The sequence below is a fragment of the Schistocerca nitens genome, chromosome 12 (assembly GCF_023898315.1).
Source record: "Schistocerca nitens isolate TAMUIC-IGC-003100 chromosome 12, iqSchNite1.1, whole genome shotgun sequence".
NCBI lineage: Eukaryota > Metazoa > Arthropoda > Insecta > Orthoptera > Acrididae > Schistocerca > Schistocerca nitens.
The window spans coordinates 153,518,958-153,536,422 of NC_064625.1; the positions used below are offsets into that span (position 1 = coordinate 153,518,958).

The window sequence follows — 17,465 nt, forward strand, 5'->3', positions numbered from 1 at the left end:
ACATGAGCACACAGCTATGTGACCTCCAAAACAAAAGAAACATAAGAAAAAATAAGTAAGATAAAGAAAAGGCCAGTGTGTGTTACTTTGTGATAGACTGTAGATGATCACATATGTTCAGCAGTGAAACAGCTCTTCAAAAATGCCTGCTGTCCTCTACATACCTGTCCAAGAGCTGATCTGAAACTCACGTGAGAAGGTACAGTACAGGCAGGCACGGTGACAAACCCTCATATCCACTCACATAACAGAATGAAGCTTTTAACACACAGCTCTTTGCTGTCTGACAGCACCAGTGTGTACTCGTAGACAATCACATGCCTCATGGTGACCTCACATACATATGTGCTGAAGTTCAGCTAGTGTATTTACTGAAAAAATTGTTGCATACTGTGAGGTTCTCTTACTTGAAGCAGCATAGCTAACACTGGTAAAAATAAAACCTTCCCTTTAGTCTTAATTACGTACTTTTGAACAAATTTGTTTTTCCATCCGTAATGACCACCCAGACCCTCCGAGAAAACAAAAAGAAAAAAATGCTCCACATCATCACTCTGGAACAATTATAAAAAAATTTACACCAATAATCAGCAGACCAAATGAGTGTGCCAATAACAACACTGCAAACAACAACTGAGATTTACTTGGTTTCCATATTGTGCAGAAAATTTTCAAAATCCAGAAGAATTTTCTTGACTGACACACACACACACACACACACACACACACACACTCCTATACAGCTGTGGACTGACTCTATGTGCATAAAGTTATGTTTCTGGAAAAAAACATCACATCTGATAGCTAATCGACGTTCTCATCTTCTACGTATTCAGTTCATTCTGTTCTCTCACATGCATTGTCCAAAAGTTTTTCAAGTGATTAATTTGTAGCCTTTCTTATAAAATGGCTCCTTCATATGTATGAACATTTCTGTTTCGATATGCCACATACATGTCTACGGTGTGGGTGTTATACATGAATGGTGATACAAATGATTCCCAGAGAATTGGTAAATGTCAGAATAGCTGCAGACTGCAGACACATGTGACATCATCATCAAAACGTAAATTTTCAGATTGGGAGGAAAGAGAGGAGGAGAAGAAGAAGAAGAAGAAGAAGAAGAAGAAGAATTGTTGACCAACAACTCTTGACAGTTTACTGGAGTAATAATAATATAGGTGTTCAAATAACTGGTGATTTTTAAATGGGGAACAAAATAAAGGCCAGCACAAACAATGGTGAATTGCTGTAAGTGTGTGTATGTTTAGTCCAATGGTAAATAGGAAGCAAAATGGTTCAAATGGCTCTGAGCACTATGGGACTCAACTGCTGTGGTCATCAGTCCCCTAGAACTTAGAACTACTTAAACCTACCTAACCTAAGGACATTACACACATCCATGCCCGAGGCAGGATTCGAACCTGCGACCGTAGCAGTCGCACGGTTCCGGACTGCGCGCCTAGAACCGCGAGACCACCGCGGCCGGCTAATAGGAAGCAGAAGAAGAACAAAACATACTGCTTATTACTTTCTAAACATATGCTATAACTCAGTGGAATGCTCTATCAAGCTTAATAAAAAGAAATAAAAATAAACAACTTAACTGAAGAGTTTATGAGCAACCAGTCAGGACAGGTCAGAAGCTGGGCTCGAGTAGGCTCGCTCCTCCTCGCCACCGGACAGTATCTTGAGCCCAGTTTCGGAGCAACCCCTCATCCCATTGGGCACCTGCTCATTCCTTTCCTTCGTTCCTCAGTTTTGTTTCCTTGCCCAGTGCCAAGCAAAAGCAGTTCTATCTTTCAATTGCAGAAATATGTGGTTTGCTTCTAAATGCTGGCCCTGATCCTTTCAGATGATTTGGCTTACTAATCATCTTTCCTCACACTTAGGCCACATTTTTTTATACTCCTCATAACATTGTTCAACAGTTGACATACACAATCTGTTTTCCTAGACAAGAATCATTGTTGTTTTAATAAGCTATTTATCTCAAAAAGCAAACATGAGGAAGATGTCCACTTGCATTTCAGGTAAAATGTTCATTAAAAAAGTTACATGAGAAGATGTTGTGGACTGGCCCTCTCTGATTTTCTTCGTACATACAGGATCTGAAGGTCACTGCCTGGACAACATCAGATAGATTTCTGAATACTCTTAAGTATTATTCTATAACATTTTGAACAGAGCTACCTGTAGCTCTGTGCATAGAAAAATAGACTTCTAATTGTGAAGCTGGTGAATGTATTCTATTTGCTGATTGTATTCCCACTTGTAGCAACTTTTATATTTTTATTTAAATTCTATGGTTACTATCAATATGGAATGTGCAATAACAAATATTCAATGAGAGTACAAAAAACAACATACTTCCATATTTAACTGCAAATTACACAGGAATGAGAGTATTCACAGTCATTCAAAATTTGGTACAAAAAAGTGAAACATCAAAATAAAAAAGATATATATTTCTAGAGACAGACAGCATATATATATATATTTCATTTAACAATATTTCACATTATTTTACCAAATTTTAATTATTACAAAAGCTCGAATTTTTATGCAATTAGCAAATAAAAATAAAAATGTATTTCTGTTATTAATTGTGACTGAAATGTTGTAACTCAGTATTTCAATCCAACAATAAATTTACATCCAAATTTAGAACAGAACCAGCAACTTCACCATTACAAGGCCAGTTAAGTTACACACGGAGCAAGATGTGACTCAGTCAAAATGTTTTATATTTAACAGTGCTCAGAAATCTTCAGTCAGTTTTTCAACTGTTTTGGAAAATGCATTTTATCGCTTGGGAAATTGATATGTGGGCACTGGCCTTTAAACCCAGAAAATCTAGGAGGGTCAGTGCATAAAGCCCTCTTGTAAGACTGCACCAGGGTATATTTTCTTATGCCAACTGCCACCTGATAATGCTTATTTTCTCTCTGAATTAAAGTTTAAAAGTGGAGTGCACCAAATAGGACGTTACAAAAGATTGATACAGCACTGACAAGAATAATGGTGGAACAATGTACATACTAAACTGTGAACACAGACTTTTACTACCATAAGCAGTTACTGCACGTGTGTACGAAAACTGTAATCTCAGCAGGTCCTTCACACCAGAAAAAAATATATATCACTGTAACAATAGCAACAACACTGTACACAAAAACTAGAGTGCTGCTCTACAACATAAAAAATAAAGTCAAATTGCCTTATTAAGACTATGTTTGCAGCTCATAATCTATCAAAACGTTGCCACTATTTACTTGTACGGCAAAATGAAGAGGGAGAGGCTAGAACAGGGAGGAAAAAGTGAAATACTGACAAATTGTTACATCAGTCACTCAGACCACAAAATTCACACCAGTGACACAAAATAACACGTTAATAACAAAAGCTACCCAGCGCATCCCACACCAATTTCAATACACGTCTGACTGACAAAATCTTATTTGTATCTGATATGCTTATTGTCTGTCTTCACTCATAAAAGTAAGTTATTCTAACAATAAACTCTTAATATATTAATGTTGTATGTTAATGTTCTACATACGCATACAACTCATTTCAAGTGATAGTGTACAATGACTAGAAATATTTTGTGCAAGACAAAGATAAAGTAATATTAGTTTAAAATATTACTGGCAGGGTTTACACAAAGCTTTAAAATAAAATCAAACTAATAATATATAAGATGCATACGCTGCGTCCGCTCTATTGTGGAAGCCCACTTTTCACCTCAGAAAGACTTCCCCAGCTGTGATAGAAGTGCTGCATATGCTTTACAGCTAGTTTGTCACGTGGATACAACTAAAAGTTGTGGATACTAACACAGTGGCAGATAAACCTAGTACATTAAACTACAGGAGGTAAAGACCAAGTCTAATGCCGAATGATCACCAAATGTGGTCTTTCATTTACAAACACAAGTAGTTTAAGGAAAGAACTATAACAGTTAAAACACAAATACTGCCCGTGACAGAGCACTGCCTCCCAGGATACTACAGAACAGTTACAAACTACAGAGCACGTTCATGACAAATATACCTGAGACGCTATATAGCACAAATAGACTATCACGGTCCATTTCCGTCTACAATTAAACTGAATGACTCTCAAATTTTGCTGCAGTTTTTAAATACTGATTGACTTCAAAGATCCCCAATCTTGAGACACACAATTACACAATTAATGCAGAAGTTCTCAAATCAAAGGTTGAATCAGTCCACAGAGGATAAACTGGAGATTATCAAGACGACAGTTGTCGCTGGAACTTCACTGATCACATGGAGGAGTCATTTGGATATCGTGAACAGACAATGGTCCCGAAGAAAATAAAATAGCAAGCAGGAGATCTATAAGAAGCATCCTTACACACTTAGCTTAAAAGCAGTTATAGTGTGTAGAGTGAACTGGGGGAATGCTGCCTGTTCACTCGAAGCTCTATGATCAAAATGGGAAGTGACATGTTACATTAAATGAGTGGCATTTATTGTAGTGTTAGCCTCTTCTCCTGACTGCATGAAGAATCTGAGATAATAAATTTTTTTGCATCCCTAGCAACTTTGACATATAAGGAGAATTAATGATGTCCTAAAATAATGATCTTCACATGAAAGAACATTCAACATGACAAAAATGCCAAAAAAATTAATTAAATAACAGTTACAATTTGAAGAGGCACTAAAAACACTGAGAAGTTAGGAAATTTTGAATTCAGGTTAGATAGTTATTTGTCAGGCAAAGTATATATCTGAGACCTACAGTTGCCTCAATCTGCAATAAAATATATACAGTATAATTTGGAACACAGATGCCAAACAATGACAATTTCCAATCAGAAGGGAGAGTAATGTACAAGTTTTGGTCAAAAAATCAGTGAAATAACTACACACTTCACTGAAAAGGAGCTAAACACGAAAAAAACAAGGTTTCTCTGAGTCACACATTGATAACCAAAATAACCAGAACTCCCAAAATTTTTTGTGCCTCAATTTACAACAGGACTGCAGCAAACTAAAACACTTGGAGACATTAAACTGTGCAACCTTACTGGCCTTAGGCATGAAATGGTGTGTTTTTAAACAAAAAGCCTACTCAACAACTGATAGCAAGACAGATAACATATCTGTACATAAATATATATATCTCAAAAAACTGGACTACAACAACAAGATAGTCAGCAACATGATGCAATGGATGCATCACAAATTAGTGAAAAAGTGTTACAATCACTGCTACCCTAAAGGGGATGTCTCACAAATTGATGAATAAGAAATGGAGAAGATTCTCGCAATGGAGCAAAATGATGTGACCATTATTACATTTTTATACAATTCCATTCTTTTCCTGTAACAAAATAACAACTCTGAAACCTTAAAAAGTTGCATCAGTCTTAACTTATTCAGCAGCAAACTTAACTGCCACTCGCACACACTTGCGACTCTAGGCTCTCTATCAAAGTGACAACAGGACACGAGCCACAGCACTCAGTACAAACAAACTGCAACTGACACGAAAGCGTATTTCTGAATTCTGCCCTACTGCGCCTTAGTTGCATTTATTTAGAATTGCCTCTGTCCTAACCTGAAAAGTCTCACCGGCATGAGGTCTGTCAGTTAATATTTGTTACAAAAAGCAACATGCACATTTCTTGTGCCAACGTCAATTGCAGCTCGGATTGGAAACCGAAAACACGGCGACCTGGGCAGAGTTCAGTGTCTTGACACCTGAATCACAGATAAACATAGACAGTACCACTTTCGAACCACAACCGTCATCAGATTGGCAGACAGCATAATTTAAATTTAATGTATCCTTAAGTAAAATATATAGCTTACAGCAGCTGCTATGATTTACAATTATTTTGTAGCAATCATTTACAGTAACAAATACAGTAATATATATTAAATGGAAGCCTTTTAAACCAGCCAATAATTAAAAGGATTGAACTGCAGCTTTACACTTACTTTTTAACACAATGTATGGCAAGCAAATACAGTGGAACACAAAATCATTAAAATCCTCAATACAAAACATTTTTACAATAAGAAAATTTCTTATTATGATGATGAAAATAACAATTTAAAAAAATATTAAATCGTGAAAGATCTCTGTGTAATGGTACACAATAACCGTTGCACCTCATTACTCATTTTGTGACCTCAGCAAGATACAATAATAAAACAAGTAAAATAGTACAATGTGTGGGGTGAAAAACAAATTACAAAACACTAGGAATAAAAATATAATACCAGCAACCAAAACATTCAGTGTGCAACCATAACTGGCAGCATAGGCGAAAAACTGACTATGTAAATACTTAGCAGCACTAACAATGAAAGTAAGCGAATGCAGTAGGAACAGTTTCCCAGTCACAATCTAAGGGGCTCCAAAGGGAAGACAATACTTTCTCTGGTGGCTCCACTTTTCACCCTACCTTCATTTTGCACCTCAGAAATTGAAAACAATGATTGTATAAAATCAGCATTCACAATTAACAGTCAATCACAAATACTGAAAGAATTCAGCTTTACATTGGCCTGACAACTACATATTTGATGACTATAAATATAAGCTGTTCAGTTAAATAATATTTAAAACAGGTAATTCTCACTCTAATTTATCTCAACCTTCTTTGCTCACACACACACACACACACACACACACACACACACACACACAGAGAGAGAGAGAGAGAGAGAGAGAGAGAGAGAGAGAGAAAAGTTGGGGGCTTAGAGCATTCCTTGACATATTGCACAAAACCCTTTGCTGCATAAGACTTCTGCAGCTCCCTGAGCAGTTTCTGTCATCTACAGATCACATAAATCAAGTAGGTACAGAAGAATTGAAAAATAGCGAAGACCAGGAGAAAAGCACAACAAATTATTTAAAATGGAGTGTGCATATTTCCCACACCCTGCCCAATTACGAGAGGAGTGAAGTGACGAGCCCGAGGTGTACTAAACAGTTGCTACAGCTCTCTTAGATCATTAAGACACACCAGGTCATAAGATTGTAAAAGTGGCACATTTCACAGGTCCTCCTCTCGCAAGTTGTGTACTGTGGGATATGAAAAAAGGGCCTCTGGAGAAAAAGCAATGTGATGTAGCTACAGCCTTACTGCCAGTCATTCATCACATAAAACTCAGTTTAAAATACTCACTTCCGAGACAGGCTACACTCACTGCTACTCTGCTTTTTGTTACAAAGTAGCACTACCTGCAGTGCAAACAATCATTCCACATTCAAACGGAAACACGGAGTGGGAACACCGTCCGTATCTCTATCGCCCTGTAGCTTCTCGGTGCAAATACACGTTACATTATTCATAAAAAAAATAAACTGGAGCTCATTGTCAATATACAAAATATCTTCGACCGGTGCTCGCTCTCGACATACAAAATACTCGCCCACCTGGCAAAACTTGCAGAGCTACAGTCGGCTACTCATATTCACTACTGGCAGCACAGCGATTACACAAACGTGTTCGGTTCTTCTGACGAAACAGTTTCTCAGAAACAAAATAAATTGTCTGGTAGTGAGTCAAGATACTGATAACTTGGACACACAGTTTTTAAACTAGTGCAGAAAATCAACTCAGAAGTTACAGAAATTGAGTACAAAACAACGTAACTGACTGCTACGGGTACAGCAGTGTACACGTGATATACAAAGTGGATAAAAATGCAAAAGCTTTAAAAAAATCTACCTCCCATACCGGCAGCACACGTACTGACCTACGTACCCGCTTCACAGGAAAAGGCAACTACCGATTATTTATTTTTCACCTTACCGCGACACAGTGAATACTAAAACGTCGGTCCTCGAGTCCACTAGTACAAGTGATACATTCTACGGTAATGCAGTAATGACACATTTTTCTGTTACTTCTTTACGCCAAACTGTCAGACTGACTGATTTTGTAACACATTTGTCCTCAGCCGGGAAGTATCTTCACGTGGCCGTAGTCTCACGCCGTCGAGGAGGCACCGTAATCGAACGTGTCCGACGTCTGCGAGTGTTCGGAACTGAGACGGCGGTGTCAGAGTGCCAGTAGAGGGAAACTGGCGCCTCGATTCGGTATCGGAGACCGGTGTGGTGCACGACTGCAGGTAGCTCCCGCCACGTAGCTCAGTGAGGGGGAGGGCAGAGGTCACCGCGCAGTGGCACCCGGGCCCCCTCCACTGTCTGCCACTCGTCTCTGCGAAATTCGGTCCAGGTCCGGTATCACTTGCAGGATGGCACTTTCCTGTGGGCTGTTCAGTTTGAGACTCCTGCAATACAGAAATGTTGACCTCATTAGAGAGAGAGAGAGAGAGAGAGAGAGAGAGAGAGAGAGAGCTTCACGCATTTGTACATGTGTGTGTGGAGGGGGCAGAAGCATTATATTATAATATTATGCATAAATAAGTGTATCATTCAAATTAGGAGATACAACTGTTGACCTGTACATAACTTCAAGGAGCAAAAAAATTTAGTAATTTCAATCAACACATATAAAAATACACAACATTTTCTTAGCATTCACAACTATTAATTCCTTCCTTGTGGAGGAGAGGGGTGACAGGCTAGGAAATGCTAAAATGGAAGGCTAGCTCACTCAGAAAATAGGAGATAAATACTGTGTCAGCTTAAGTCCAAGATGATGATAGAGTAAGAAGTAAAGATGGATTAAGCAAAGAGGAATCAATAGTGCAGTTAATAACTAGCAAGGGAAAGAGACAGAAAAATAATTACTTTACATATAATAAATAAAATAATATATACAAAAACTTATTATAAAGAAGTGTGTCTACAACACTATAAAAGTGTATCTAAAAACAAAGATGATGTAACTTACCAAACGAAAGCGTCGGTATGTCGATAGACATACAAACAAACACACAAACAAAATTCGAGCTTTCGCAACCGACAGTTGCTTCATCCGGAAAGAGGGAAGGAGAGGGAAAGAAGAAAGGATGTGGGTTTTAAGGGAGAGGGTAAGGAGTCATTCCAATCCCAGCAGCGGGAAGACTTACATTAGGGGGAAAAAAGGACAGGTGTACATTCGCGCGCGCGCGCACACACACACACACACACACACACACACACACACACACACACACACACACACACACAGCTCTCCCTTAAAACCCACATCCTTTCTTCTTTCCCTCTCCTTCCCTCTTTCCTGATGAAGCAACCGTTGGTTGCGAAAGCTTGAATTTTGTTTGTGTGTTTGTGTTTGTTTGTGTGTCTATCGACATACCATCGCTTTCGTTTGGTAAGTTACATCATCTTTGTTTTTAGATATATTTTTCCCAAGTGGAATGTTTCCCTCTATTATATTTACACAATAAAAGTGTACGCATAGCACTCCCATTCCTACTTTAGGGTGTTCAAGAATGATACAACCTGTTGGAAGAGTGCTTCTTGCTTGCTGTGGATATGATCCTCTTTTTGATTGACAAAGAAACTGGTTACAGATTCCAGTTCACAGTATTCATTATCACCTAGCAGTTATGTCGAGTTCCGGAAGGTAGTGAATGTGGTACCTACAGCCAAACGTGCTATACCAAAAGTTCCGACACCAGAAAAGTTAATCGATTAATCGATGTGTGAGCTGCACATTGTTTCGGTTCCACAAAATCTGTGCACACTTATCTTGCCAGCCAGGCCTCTCGGCAGGTTAGTGCTTGTGCGACACAAACTGAAGACACTGTCACTGGACAAACAGGTAGCTTTCTGTCAGTGGTTTGTGTTCGCTGCAATGCCACACAAAGTAGCACTCTACACTCCATTTGGATTTGGCGAGATGCGGTTCCACTTCTACAGATATGTGACGACACAGACTTCACACATCTATGTGAAGACACAGACTTCACACATCTGGACTATGGATTACCCATGTCAGGTGTACGAGTCTGTTGTATATGGAGCAACAATTGTAAAAACTACACCTGAAAACTGGCAATGGTGCACATTGTTTCAGCAGGATAGTGTTAGGTCACATACACCTGACAACGCTGTCACTTTCCTGGACAGTGATAAAATGATTTTGAAGGGGTTGTGGCCCCCTCCACTTAATTTATCCTGTCTCGATCTTGCCGTGTCTCTTAAGGACCCTGCAGCGATGCTGCTCACAAAAATCCTCAAAAGAGCAGAAAGAAATCGAACGAGATGTTTTCGCTATTCCTCGACAAACGTAAGAATGTGCAACATCCGACTACGTTATGTGAACATTATAATGGAAGGCCACTTTCTACTGCTTCTTTGACTACATTACTTTTCCATAAGGTTGCCTTATTTTCTGAACACCCCATATAATAAAGACCGACGCACTAACTTATGGGCATACATATTAATCACTATACTGACTAGGACAGTAAAATACATGCGTTATGTGACCTCTCTTTATATAGTAACTGTGCTAGATGAGAGAAGTATATTAGTTATCTTACAAATATGGAATACAAGTAATACAGTACCCTGCAAATCCAGAATAAATAAGACGGAAGAAAAAACTGCAGTCCTAGATAACTCTTGACAAATTCCTAATGACATATCACTGTTTTCAGCAAAAGTGAAATGTAATACAATCTGCCGAACAGTTCAAAGACTACATTACCCTGTGGATTGGGATGATGTGTTATTACTATTTCTCTGCATAGCAAAGAGTTTGAATGACTGGGTAAGGAGAAATAAGGTAGTCTATTGCTGACACCACTGCAGAATTACTCGAAAACTTCTGGAATGCGTCACAGTCATCAAACACCTGACAGAAATCCCCACAAAGCAATGTGTGGTGGAATGAATACATGAAAATCAGTAGTAGAAATAAAGTAATGGGAAGTCTGGGATGGAATAACTGAAATAGGATAGATTCCTACTCACAACAAAAAGGAGACTTTGAGTTCAGTGTGCTGCATACTGCCCTATTTCATATTATTGTTACAATCAGTGTGTGACATGAGAGGACTTGTTGAAGGAAGTTTGGATAAGTGCCATCTATCCGTTAAAGAAACCATTTAGAAGACTACAGTGTGTAGTGTTGCAGTGTTTGTAGTCCAATGAGAAGGACTGAGGGGGGAATGCAAGGGTTTGTTACAAGGACTGACCCACACAAAAAAGAAGCGTAACAACACAGGAAATGGCAGTGTTGGAATAAAGGAGATGCTGTTCTGTGAATTTCTGTTGTGGAAATAATTCTGCAAGTTATTTAAAGACCAAATATTGAATTTTGGCTGAAACTGTCTCCAAACAAGATTTATGAGAATGGGACAAGACATTAGGCCATTGCCCTCTCACTCCATATGCAAAGAGGCTATTGTTGATAGACAATACCCACTGCCACACAGTATACTTATGTAGCCGCAGTTATGCACACTAGAGTTCTGTGAACGCATTTAAAGAAATGTCATATACTTTACTCAGCACTTTTGCTGGTCTTATCCTTCGCACTGTAACTACTTGTTACCAGATAAGGTCAGATGCTTCACTTCTGGTGAGCCCTCAGACTGCCAACAAAGAACCTGTAAGCATCAGAATTATGATTGCTTCGTCATGGCAAGGGGGGGGAAAGTACACTAGAAAAGTGGACACAGGTCGGAATTTTGTGTTGTACCCATATGTGGACCAAGTTCCTTGCTCTACCGGCTGTATGCCTCACATAACTCATTCCTGTGAACTAAGATGGAAGACCAGAGACCTGGCAGATAGAACCAATATAGCAGGTAGTTTCCGAATATAGTGAAAAATACACACATCAAAAAAAGTTTTGCATCACGTCGGTTCCACGAGTTCCGGAACCTGTACAGAAAATTGGGATAGAGATCAACATAAACATCATTTCTGCCCTTTTTATTGCTGCACCACCATACAGAGAGACCTCCAGAGGTGGTGGTCCAGATTGCTGTACACACCAGTACCCCAATACTCAGAAGCATGTCCTCTTCCATTGAAGCATGCCTGTATTCGTCGTGGCATACTATCCACAAGTTCATCAAGGTACTGTCAGTCCATATTGTCCCACTCCTCAACGGCAATTCGGTGTATAACCCTCAGGGTGGTTGGTGGGTCACATCGTCCATAAACAGCCCTTTTCAATCTATCCTAGGCATGTTCGATAGGGATCATGTCTGGAGAACATGCTGGCCACTCTAGTCAAGCAATGTCGTTATCCCGAAGGAAGTCATTCACAAAATGTGAATGATGGGGGTGCAAACTGTCGTCCATGAAGATGAATGCCTCGCCAATATGCTGCTGATACGGCTGCACTATTGGTCAGAGGATAGCATTCATGTATCATACAGCCGTTACGGCGCCTTCTGTGACCATCAGCAGTGTACGTCAGCCACACATAATGCCACCCCAAAACAGCAGGGAACCTCCGCCTTGCTGCACTTGCTGGACAGTGTGTCTAAGGCATTCAGCCCGACCAGGTTGCCTCCAAACATGTCTGACGATAGTCCGGTTGAAGGTATATGTGACACTCATCGGTGAAGAGAACGTGATGTCAATCCTGAGCAGTCCATTCGGCATGTTGCTGGGCCAATCTGTACTGCACTGCATGGTGTCGTGGTTGCAACAATGGACTTCGCCATGGACGTCAGGAGTGAAGTTGCGCATCAAGCAGTCTATTGCGCACAGTTTGAGTTGTAACACGATGTCCTGTGGCTGCACGAAAAGTATTGTTCAACACGGTGGCATTGCTGTCACGGTTCCTCCGAGCCATAATCCGTAGGTACCGGTCATCCACTGCGGTAGTAGCCCTTGCGCGGCCTGACCGAGGCGTGTCATCGACAGTTCCTGTCTCTCTGTATCTCCTCCACGTCCAAACAACATCACTTTTGTTCACTCTGAGACATCTGGATAATTCCCTTGTTGAGAGCCATTCCTGGCACAAAATAACAATGCGGACACGATCGAACCTCGTTATTGACCATTTAGGCACGGTTAACTACAGACAGCACGAGCCATATACCTCCTCCCTGGTAGAATGACTGGAACTGATCGGCTGTTGGACTCCCTCCGTCGCAGGTTTAGTGACATCTCTGAACAGTAAAAGGGACTGTGTCTGTGATATAATATCCACAGTCAATGTCTATCTTCAGGAGTTCTGGGAACCGGGGTGATGCAAAACTTTTTTTGATGTGTGTATATCAAAGAATAAATTTATTTCTCGTAAAAAATTCACAAATCATGTCAAATGTCAGTGATATTACACAGATGTCTACATTTTCAAATGTTTCATCAATTACAAAAAGACTCTCAGGCCATACTGTGCCCAGTAACCTATAGGTCAATTTTGATGAAATTTGTACAGAATATATCTAAAGTGACTTGGCTGAATTTCTGTTATGTTTCAGCTCCATCTGAAGCTCAATGTATATACTACAGCTACTATTTTCAATACTGTACACATGATTAAAAAGTCCTCGAGTTTACCAACCATTGTACCTGACCTAATAGAGCTAGGATCCTGCAACCTGCCATCTCAGCACAACGCCTTGCACAGAACATATAAATGAAAATCAGAAAGCAATGCTATTTGACATCAAATATCTTAATTCCAACATCAATAATTTTATAATAATTTACACCACATTACAGAGCACGTTTAAGTCTGTTAGAAACATCTATTTTAATTTTGGTGTAATGTCAGTAAAAGTATAAAAATTTGTCTTAAATTTTGATTTTTTAACAGTATCTTTAAATGTTATTTGTTAATTTCATGGCTAATAAAATTTATGTTCGTATTTCCTTTTTTAAAACATGTCTGTTGCATTGTTGTCTTGCAGGTTTACTGTTGTACTGAATTATACTAAACAAAAAGTTCGAAATTACAAGACAGGTTACTACCATGCATTACAGTGACTTGAAAAATGAAAGAATATCAGTTAACTCTTTACAGCTTTGAAAAGAATTCTGTATGTCATTTAACAAAATCTGTAAAGAACTAAAACTTATAATTTTTTTTCTTTAGACAAAAAACAGCTGCGTAACTGACAAAGTGGTTTCTGTTCAGATGAAGATGCTCAGATATGCTTTTGATCTTTGTCTCTCCCCATCTCTACAGCACTGACATCCCTGCTAGCCTTGGCAGTCACTATCTCACTACACACGTAGCGGGCCTTTCATACAGGACAAATGCCACCTCATTAGAGAGATCTCCTTAGCAATGAAGTGCCCACTAACAAATTTTCCTTTTTTGTCATCAGTCCAAAGAATGGCTAGGTACAGATCTCCACTCTTGTCCATCCTGTTTAAGTCTTGTTTTGTATAGCTACTGCATTCTACCTCCACCTGAATGTGCATATTGTGGCAAAACATTAGTCCCCCTCCATAATTTTTACCACCAATATTTATTCCTCGATCCCTCAGGATGCGTCTATCAACCGACCCCTTCTTTTAAAGACATTGTGCCATTTCTCTGCTCTCAAATTTGATTCAATATCTCTTCATTAATTATCTGATCCGTGCATCTGATCTTCATCATTCTTCCACACTTCTATTCTCCTCTCATCTCTACTATCCATCACCCACTTTTCACATCTATGTAGCACTAGATACCAAACAAATACTTAAAAAAAAAAGTTCTAAATATTCAAATTTATTCAGGAGAACCTGAAGGCCAAGTGTAAAATTTCAGAGGTTGTTCGTGGATATTTTCTGAGTATTTTGATGTAAGGAACCCTTCATTACTGGTGGCTTGTTACACAATAAACTGCACCGCTACAAAGATCTCTGCAAGACAGTGCAAATGTCGACAGTATGCGCTTGTTTGGAAACAATCTCGTTCCATTTACTCACCGTACTAGTTGTTAGCAGACAGTAGTGGCCACTTTACTCTTCGCCCTCAAGCTCGCATTCAGTACCGTTCAGTCCTGTCTTCGGCTTGTTTATCCGCCAACGTCAGTTGTACACAAACAGCAGTGTCGACCAGTTTATCGATGAAGAGTCAACCTCACACGATGTAAGAACAGCCCGATAACGCGATGTCGACCTACTCCCGGAGTGACAGCAACCACATCACAGTACTTCTGCATTACTCTGTTTGTTTTGTACATTTCTGTCACTGCATACTACAGGCTTTTTCGCTTTGCTATGGTATTTTCCAAAGCAAAGGCAATTGGCTTAATAAACTGAGTAAATCTAGTTACATTATTACTCTGTAATGTGTCAACTTAGACCACAGGTCCTTTACAGCAAAAAACTCAAAAAATATCCCTGAACAATGTCTGAAATATTGTCGGCGGGGTTCAGGTACACCCTGTATTCACCGTTAACGTATTCCACAATTTCACGGAAGCTTTTCTCATTATTCCTGAGAGGTAGGTGTGAGCCAGATTCATTCTGTTTTACAGTAAGGCTCTCAAAACAGCAGCAACACCCTGACAGCTTTTAAACTGGACAGAACCTCACCCTCTGGGCCGCCGTGGCGGTGTCCGTCGGCGGCCTTCCTGCGCCCCGTAGCGGCGCTCTGCTGGGTCTGTTGCCGGTAGTGCTGCGGCTGCGGCTCGGCATACGAATCGGGGCGAGGGTACTTGGCGGCCGAGCCAGGGGTTACCTGGTACCTGAACACAACCACTCCTTCACCAACCACAGCCTGCCGAGGGCAGAATAATCGGTAATGCGTCAGACAGCGGCACGGACACACTGACAAACTGCTACTGGCTACAACCGGTACAATCAATAACAAGAGAAGTACAGCATGCAAATGTGGAAACATTCTTTAAAAAAGAGCGCAGGAAAAATGTATGGGTTTTTCTACAGAATTCCTCTGCTTTGAGAACGAATTTAACAATCAGTAAGCCGAGTGACTTCCTCCATTGTGTGTATTCCTCTCAACTTCTCCATGCTTTTTGATAAAGTGTATTAGGGCAAAAGGCATTTCAAAAAGAATGAACCAGTTTCAACCATTTATATTTCTTGACGGACACAACCTACGAAACAAGGACAAACTGCAAAATACTCATAAAACTTTAAAAGTTTCTTTCTACAATTTGCTACATTATTACAATTACTCTTATGATTTAATAAAAAATATTCTACCTTACAACACGGCTGACATTCTGTGAAGGAAATTTCTGTTGATAAGAATGGATGTGGCACAGAGTTTTAGAGAAACACCATTAGATGCCGGTCTGTAACTCTATTGTCAGCAGTTCGTGGGCTTGCGTCTGCCCTGCTGACTCTCAATTGCAGGACCCCAGGTTCGATTTGTAGCCCAGTCGGTGATTTTCTCCACTCGGGACTGGGTGCGCGTGTCGTCCTCGTTGTCATTTCACCACTGTCGACACGCAACTCACCGAAGTAGCGTCAGATAATGAGACTTGCACCACGTGGCCGAACTCTGCATAAGGGGACTCCTGGCCAAATACACCGTGTGCATATTTTGTTTTGTGAATCTATCACATTTATACCCTCTGTCCAAAGCCAACTGTCTCCACTTCACAGGGGCTTTCTGTGTGCTACATTTGCACATCTCCGAGTCAATGATTGTAATCCAGCAGACTTTTTGGCAGTGTTAAGAGGTTGCACCATCTGTGGCGGTAAACATTTGATGTCAGACACAGGATGTCTGTGTGAGTGGAAGGGTCTGACGTCACACTTCTAATGTAAGAGCTGAGAGCATTTGGCAAGTTTTTCAGTGGAGCCACTGAGAACTTGCAGTTCCATATATGTCTCTATGGTGAATGTGAAGATGGCTTTTTGTCTTCGAACTGTAGTGACTACAGTGACGGTTTTTCCTGCCGGTAATAAAAGGAAGCATGTCAATATTTGCCACGCTCTCTTACAGGACACAAAACACTTGAGACTTTTATCACTGTTCATTTTCTCTCATGAGGAAATATTTTTTATTTAATGTAAAAATAACCAGCATAACATGCATGTATAAGGATCACAGAAACCTCTATGTACCGTTGAATGTGAAATAAATTAAATAAGTATGTTTTGTGCCATTTGTTACGGAATGGTCCATAGCAAAATCTTTCTGTGGACAAAACGGTGACAAGCATGAGCTATGTTGAAATTCCACAGACACGTTTGTTTCCACAACTTCAGGAGGAATCTAATAATTTCATGTTCCAATACGACATCAACACAGAGCAGTCATTGTTGTACAGGGCACTGCTCTACATTCTTGAACTCTAAGATCCTAGTTACATAAATGAGCTCACAGAGGGAAAATAGCTGCAGTGACTTCTTTCAGTGCAGGGATCTTATATTGTGCGTACTGCAAATTTGGTTATTGTCTACATGTTGTTCATGGACTTAGTGGTGGACACCTACAGCATTTGTAATAATAAAGCAAAAAACTTATGGTTTTGTAGATATTTTGCAATTTGTCCCAGTCCTGTAGCACGTTTCCATAAATAAACAAAAATTGTTAAAATCATACTTTATGAAACAACCCGTATATTTTCCCAGAATTATTTTATCACATCTCATTACTACAGTGTTATATTAGA

The 17,465-nt window shown here is 39.8% G+C and overlaps 1 protein-coding gene across 1 annotated transcript in view; it reads right to left on the reverse strand.

The window, feature by feature from the left end:
* Positions 1–8,159: 8,159 nt before the first annotated feature.
* The window catches only part of LOC126215206 (uncharacterized), a 33,348-nt gene continuing 24,042 nt past the window's right edge, over positions 8,160–17,465 (reverse strand). The window contains exons 5-6 of the mRNA XM_049941870.1: positions 15,415–15,566; positions 8,160–8,285 (exon numbers count right to left, since the gene is read on the reverse strand). Coding sequence (XP_049797827.1) covers positions 8,272–8,285; positions 15,415–15,566 — 166 coding nt within the window. The 3' untranslated portion in view covers positions 8,160–8,271. The remainder of the gene's footprint in view (positions 8,286–15,414; positions 15,567–17,465) is intronic.